This window comes from Myotis davidii, unplaced genomic scaffold (assembly GCF_000327345.1).
Source record: "Myotis davidii unplaced genomic scaffold, ASM32734v1 scaffold376, whole genome shotgun sequence".
Lineage (NCBI taxonomy): Eukaryota > Metazoa > Chordata > Mammalia > Chiroptera > Vespertilionidae > Myotis > Myotis davidii.
The window spans coordinates 1,098,823-1,106,809 of record NW_006288121.1 but is presented as its reverse complement, the minus strand read 5'-3'; the positions used below and the strand labels follow the sequence as shown (position 1 = coordinate 1,106,809).

At 38.4% G+C, this 7,987-nt stretch overlaps 1 protein-coding gene across 1 annotated transcript in view; it reads right to left on the bottom strand.

Moving 5' to 3' along the window:
- The window catches only part of MALRD1 (MAM and LDL receptor class A domain containing 1), a 649,080-nt gene that overhangs the window by 619,375 nt on the left and 21,718 nt on the right, over positions 1-7,987 (bottom strand). The window contains exon 2 of the mRNA XM_006759937.1: positions 4,684-4,894. Coding sequence (XP_006760000.1) covers positions 4,684-4,894 — 211 coding nt within the window. The remainder of the gene's footprint in view (positions 1-4,683; positions 4,895-7,987) is intronic.

Genomic DNA, 7,987 nt, shown 5'->3' with positions numbered 1-7,987 from the left:
ATATAGACCTTTCACCATAAACATTGAAACGAGTGTGCAGTTCTGTGGACTTAGGTTTTATTCTACGTTAGTCTTTTAAAATCTGCACTGCTATCCATTTTACCTCACTTGTCTATTCATTCCATTCTACAGAATATTTTTTATTCTCACAGGTACCTCCTCTTCCTGTTCACCTCAACAGAAGTACCCTGCAATTGATACAAATCATACATAACAGATCCAAAAGTATTTGGGTTGGCAATAAAGTATAGATAAATAATATTGCCTATATGCAAATGTTATCGAAAGGAAACAATTTGAAAGAGATTTATGCACATATTCTGATATCATTAACTAATGGATAGTTTTATTTAGAAATAATCCTATATGATAAAAGGCCAGGGACCATAAGCATAATGACTGGAACGACTGCTCAACCAGTCACCATGAGGCGCATTGCCCACCTCTCTGTCCCCCCTTCCATCCCCCCACCACCCTCAGCCCACGAGTGGCGGCTCACAGCAGGGTGGGACGGCTCATGGATGCTCGTGGACACTTGCTCGTGCAAGATTTCATGTGCTGGGCCTCTAGTGTCTTTTATAATGTCCTCTAAAGTTGTCCAATACATGAGAACTAGATTTTATAATCATTTCTAAAACCTTAGATAACTCATGTTTGAAACATAGGATGAATAGGAACCCCAGTTTGAGTCTTGAGGCACTATTAATTAGTACATACCCCTCAATTATTAATCTCTTGGCTTAGTGTCTCACCTCATTCACATTACAAAATGAGGCTTTCGACTTAGAGGAGCTTGAGGCTTTACTCCTCTAAAATATAATGTTTCTAAACTTGTGATTAAACACCAGAGAAGACCAAAAGATCTGCAGAGACATTAAAGCAAAACGGCCCAATGAGTCTGCCCAATGCAATAAATGAAAAATATATTTTGCTATTTTTCAATGAGTGGCCAATTCAGTGTGCTTAAATTGTTATATAAAATTAAAGTAAATGTCACAGATCTCAAAATTATAGCACCCATTTAGGCCAAGACTAAAGTCTGTGAAAATTTTCTAATTTTCTTTAGCTAAGCTCTACATATTTATTATTAGATCTCTTATACATATAAATCCGTTGTGCTGTGGACTGAATGTCGATATCCCTCCAAAATTCATGTTTAAGCCCTAATTACCAGTGTGATGATATTTGGAGGTGAGGCATTTGGGATGTGATTGGGCCATGAGAACAAAGTCCTCAAGATGGGATCCCTGCCCGTATAAGAGACACTAGACATGACCTCTGTCGTGTGAGAATGTGGCAAGAAGTCAACTGTCTGCAAACTGGGGAAGGGACCCTCATCAGGCATCAGCTCTGCCGGTGCCTTGATCTTGGCCTTCCCAGCCTCTAGCTCGCTGAGAAATAAATGTTTGTTGTTTAAGCCAGCCAGTCTATGGTATTTGTTATAGTAGCCCAAGCTAATATGTGCTGCTATGGTAAATAGGATTTTTAAAGTATTTTTATTAATTGTTTCATGACAATGTGTATACTAATTTTGCATCCAATGATGTAACAAATATTACACATGAAATCTCACATTTCACTCTATCAATGCTTTACCTTCCAGTACTTCAATGAACCAATTACTGTAAAAATACTTGATATTTATGTCATTCTAGTGAAGAAATGTTTTGCTTAAGTTAAACACTATCACCTCTCAGATTTGAGAATGTACCCCTAAGGTAGTTTTCACATATTTTGCATATACATTTAGATTTATATGAAATTAATACACTTTGAAAAAATGTTCGTTCTTAAATTCAAACAAATAGTTTGTAAAAGAAATTAGGTAAAATCTTAAATCTTTATGCTATATTCCATGAAACCAAAGTATAAAAGACTTCTATCTCCTTATTAAAATACTAGAGTGAATAAAAAAAAGTACTTAAGCATGACATGTAGGTAAGGGAACAGTATTTTATTAACTGAATATATTTTTTTCTCTTTTGGATCACAGTAAATTCTGAGAAACTTTAGCTCTAAACAGCTAGTTTTAATACTATCACCAAGTATGCAAAAGTAATTTTCTAAGTATATTTTCTGGAAACACTTCTGTAGGAGGGGATGCATTGCATGGATATATCTCAACATTGTATCAACAGTACATTTTATAATTTTCTGATTGATTTGGATTTGAATAGTAGCAATATAAGTCACACAGCTGCCTTTATGTTAAGAAAAATAAAGCATAGTAAAGCCTTTGTACATCAAATAATTTGAAGCAATTGCTAGACGTTAGACTATCTCTGCATTTAGTATTGACTCTGATATTAAAATAAGTAAACAAACATACAAGAGAATGAACACCAGGAGAAGGGAATCTGCTTGGAAGCAGACAATGCAACATTTGGAATGTAATTTTTTTTAAAATATCCAGACCAGTTACACAACACTTTTCCCTGGCTCAGTATATCAATAAAGTTTAATAAAGAGGGATTCTTGTCAACACCAGAAATAAATAATTGTTATACTTAAAAATTATTTTCCTTGATTACTATATATTAAATGCCCAATAGTGTGCATAAATAGAACTTGATCCATTGGGAAGATTCAGTTTTCCTAAACCTAATATCTTAAAAACAAAAACAAAAACCTGAGTTAAACAGTTGGAGTATTCTTAAACAGAGTTCCATCATATAAAATAAGAACATTTTTAAAAACTCATGAATAGAATCAGTTGCAGCTGAAATTCAACTTCAACTATGCCAATTTCATTAAGAAAATCAACCTATTAATCTATTTCTTAAAGGTCACATCATTTAGACATTAAAGGGGGGCACGGATTGATTTTTTTTTTCAAAATGTGACTACTGTACCATCATTATAAAGTTAACTTTTAAAATATCATCTGTAAATTTAGCGTCACAAATTTTCATGAGAGAAATTGCTTGGCCATTATTATTCCCTGACAATATTCCTCCCCCTCCTCCCCCAACCCCCGTGTGGTATACAACAAAAATTCATATTTTTAAAGTGGTTCTCAATTTTATCTACAGGTTATGGTTCTCATTTTAAATAAAATACGGAAGTAGAAACTTCTCGGAAATGACAATGAATAAAACGAAAAGCCAAAAGGTGATCTCCCAATGTAACATTTTAAATGAAACCTGTTTATGCGACAGATGTGTTCCTTCGCTTTTCTCCACGGCTGCGCGTTATTAGAACCGTTCATGCAGCCGAGACCTTTCCCACCCCGTGGCTTCCTCCTTCTTTCACATTTACCTTTTCCCTGAAGCAGGACCGTGCATGTTACCCCGGCAGGTGCGCTAAAGGGAGATTCACAGAGATTAACAATGGAAGGGACTTGGCACTTCTTGTCAAACCCGCCGAGTGGTTCCTCTTTGCTGCTCACCAGACAGACCCAAGAAGGGGAGAGGAAGGGCAGCTCGCCCACATGTAGCCTTTCTGGGAAAAATGGACAAATATCGAATCCTCGTCTTTGGCTGTGCTTTGCATTTAATAGTTGCTGACTGCATGATAGCTCTCCCAAACTGTGGGGCAAAAGTCATTAGACTGTTTTCTTCTACAGAGAAGAAATTTTTCATTAAACTCTTTTCTGGTTTTAATGTAACAACTGAACATGTAAATAGAAGGCCAACAATAGCAAAATTGAATATGTAGAACCTATTTTAGCAGAAGAAATTCTGCAAACACTAATTAATATCGTTATCTGAACAAAGGAATTCTGTAAACATTAATTAATATAGCATCTGAATAAAAATAGAAAATATGTTTGAGTAAAGTGCTCTGACTAGAATTAGTGCCTTCAGATAACTAGGTCATATGACTGTGAACCAACAATGACTCCATTTAATCCATTAGTTGTTTACAAAAGGCAATTGCATGTAAGAGCAACACAAGTTCCACTGGTGAAATGAAATAATTCCTTCAGGATGTCTTATTGGCAGAGAAACTACAGACACATTAAAGTCTTTACCATGTCTTCCCCTGAGTGGTTTCCTGTTTATTAATATTACACCAGTAGGCAATGGAGCACATTCCCGCCTGTGAGAGCGGGTTTCACTTATAATGAGGTGGAGGTTCAAGATCACACTATTGGTAGATGGTCTATCCAGCGCCCCCTCCGTCCTGCACTCTGTGAAGCTGGTGCTCTTTCCTCCGCCCGAAACCAAATGATAGAAGCCAGAGAGCTGTGCTCAGTGCACAATCATTTCACTTGGTGGTACCGGCCTAGCAGCAAAAGTAAAATCTGCTCACGTAACTTAGAATTTAGTTAAAATATTTTCATACTGCATTCAACCTTGAGCGGATATTTTCCATCACAGAACTTTAAAGCTGCAGCACTGCATTTCTTCTGAAATTTGGTCTACTAATATAAAATTAAACGCTATACTTCTGCCTATCATTCTTTCCATATAATCAGTAAAAACTGATTTAAAATACATCCAGCTAGATAGAATCTTAGCAATGTGATATTGCTTAATTAGAGTGATTTTTATTTATGGATCTGTCTCTTTAATGAAAAGACTATTTTAGTTTCTGTCTTACACTAAGGGCTTATAAATTAGATCCATGCAGGGCCAGGTATCTATCTGAATCTCCCTGGCTGCTCATCAACCCCACACCCACACCCACCCCGGTGCAAAAGTACACAGAAAATGGAGAAAAGAGAGGAGTGGAACTTACATTGCTGTTCGTCACTCATGTCCCCACAGTGATCTGTGAAGTCACACACAGTGTCAGGAGGCACAGAGACCCCATTGCCACACTGAAAGGCTTCTGCTCCTTGCTGAACCAGTGGAGAGAGGAAGACACAGAAAATCCAAGGAACACAGGAAGCTCCATTCTTCGGGAATGCTAGCATTCTGGCCAGGCAGAAGAGCAGTCCTTGGTATGTCTGCCGAAGTCAGGCAGTTGTAATAGGTGAGTCCCTAATTGGAAACATTATTTTTCTTTTCTCTGTTCTTCCTTTTTCGGGTTTGCCTCTTATGACCGGGTCCTATTGGTAACAATCTGCAACTCGGGCAAATGACTCCCAAGGCAGTTCCTTTAGTCTTTCACAGGAGTGACTTTAGAAAATATTTAACTGGAGTAATTGCACCATTTCCATATCTAGATGAACATACATGTTTATTGCTCTGTTTAACAATTTAAGCCTTTATGTTCCTGCTATCTCCTGAAAGAAAATTTAAAATAAAAAAGTGGGCAAGTAGGTAAATGGGGAGAAAACCACAATAAAATTATAAGCGACGAAGAAATGTTCTGTGTGAATTCATATGCTTACTTAATCACATTCATGTAATTTAGAACATTACTGTGGTTACTAAAACTTACTCAAATATTTCAGGCCCAAGTATTAGAATGGCTCCATGGGAATGAAATACATATCCTTTATTATTGAATAGAAACTTTGCATTGCTTGTTTAGATGACTTGAGAACAATAAGATTTTAAACATTAAAAAGACATTGGAGATCATTGTTTTACAAATCACCTAACTTGGGTCCAAGAAAATTAGGAGATATATGTGAGGAAATAGAGCCACTTGGTCTTAGAAAGTAGAACTCAAATATCCTGCCGAGTGCAGTGCTCATGCTTCCATAGTCATTTCATTTTCATTTGCTTTTAGAGGTGAATCGCATGATTTTAGATGCATCTTTGGAACGCACAGTGTACTGAAGTTCAGAATACATTGACATATTGATAAAATTCTATGGGCTGAATAGTTATAAAAATTATATGAAGTTGAATATTCAAAATATTCCTTTATACTTGATTTCATAAAGGCATATTAAAGTTATTTTTCAACTTCTTTCTTTTAATTTCTGCAATATGACAACAAGAGACAGAGATAGCCCAGGAGATTATGAGAAGCAAGTGGGCCATGTGCAGTGCAAGGACAATAGTTCAGGGGCAGAGAAGGCATCTGCACATTTAAAGGAAGTTTGAGAAAAGTAAGATTCTCCACCCTCCCTCCCACATTCTAGAAAGAAAAGACCCAGTAAAATATTAAATTCTAAGATAGGAGCATTCAGGACTCTGGAAGGAAAATCCATACTTTTGGTCTACCATTGAGCACTCCACATTCTCTAGTATTTCATTGCTCTGTGCTTTATTCCAACTTCAGAACTAATTGTTCTCCTTACTTCTCTGTCTTGTAAAAGAATATTGAGTAATACCTTATTACTCCTCTTTGTGTGTCTCTTAAATGTCCTTTATATCTCTATATTAGTCCTCCTCTCTATTCAGATTATACATTTTTTCACTTTTTTCTAGGCTGCCTCTTCACACTACCAACTTAAAGTATTATCTGTACCAGTGGTTCTCAACCTTCTGGCCCTTTAAATACAGTTCTTCATGTTGTGACCCAACCATAAAATTATTTTCGTTGCTACTTCATAACTGTAATGTTGCTACTGTTATGAATCATAATGTAAATATCTGATATGCAGGATGGTCTTAGGCGACCCCTGTGAAAGGGTCGTTCGACCGCCAACGGGGTTGCGACCCACAGGTTGAGAACTACTGATCTATACACTAGAGGCCTGCTGCACGGATTCGTGCACCAGTGGGGTCCTTCGGGCTGGCCTGCGCCCTCTCACAATCCAGGACCCTGGGGGTGGAGGTGTAGTAGTGCACAAAGCAGCAGGTGGCCGAGCGCCTTGCTGCTCCCGTTCATCCCGGCCCTGCTGAGCCGACCACTGCCGCCACTCCATAGTGTGCCTCCACGGAGGTGGGAGAGGCTCGTGCTGCTGCAGCTGTGCTCACCAACCGTGAGCACCAGCCATGAGCTTGATGTCTGGCACCCATCAGTCAGCTGAGAGGCACTCCTGCTGTGGGAATGCACTGACCACCAGGGGGCAGTTCCTGCATTGCGCATCTTCCCCGTGGTGGTCAGTGTTCATCATAGTGATGGGTCAAATGGTAGTTTGGTTGTTCGTTCACTTAGGCTTTTATATATATAGATTGTTGTTTCACAAAGCTATATCTGAAGTCCTGATATGATATGTTGTTCAAACCTACATTTTAAGTCTTCTTCCTGAGTAAATGTGTACATACACACACATAGCACAGAGACAGCCTAATTGACATGTCTCCTTGAATCAAAAACTAAACTCATCTTCCTTTCCTCCTCCCAACTGATCAACATCACTCCCATATATTATATTTCAATGAATGGCATTTTCCTCTCATCCAGCTCCCATCCAAACCAGGAACCCATATGTTGGTCCTGGATAACTCTCACCCATTCTACTACCAATCATCAAATCTTGTGTATTCTATATGTCAGTTGAAGATTCCATCAATTCTCACCTCAGCAACACTCTGAACCCGATGTTTCTCTTACCACAATGCAGTTTCCATTCTTTAGGCAGAGTGATCATTCTAAGGCACAAATCCACTCCTACATATTTCCCATCTGAAGTCAGCATAAACGTCATACTCCTTAGCATGGCTCCCAAACACAGCTCACCATTTAAGGCTTACTGCCTATTATACCGGCCCTTATCTTCTCAGTGACAAATTTACAAAACTGTTCCACTGGCAGTGCTCTCAACATGCCATCTCTAGATGCCAACTCTGAGATCCCTCCCCCACACTGGCCACCAGGTTAACAATACTTATTTTTTATTTCCCAGCTTAGAGGACTTTCTCTAAGGTATCTTGGCTGATCTTCCCAGGCTGGGTTAAATTTCATCCCTGAGCTTCCTCACAGCCTTCTCTCCTCACTCATCCTAGCACCCACAGGTCTAATGTCATTGTTGACTTCTGTGATTCCTCCCCTAGTCTGTAACAATGAAGCAGGCTTGTGACTTCTTCACTATTGCATACCAGTTATTAGCCAGGTTCCTGGCAGACAGGAGGTGCTCAATAGGTAATTGCTAATTGAATGAAGTTAATGAGGGCTTACAAGCCTTTCAGCCTTTGCTGGGCACACAAAATAAACACGATGAGTATGTTAAATTTTAAAATGCTAGTCCATAAAAGAT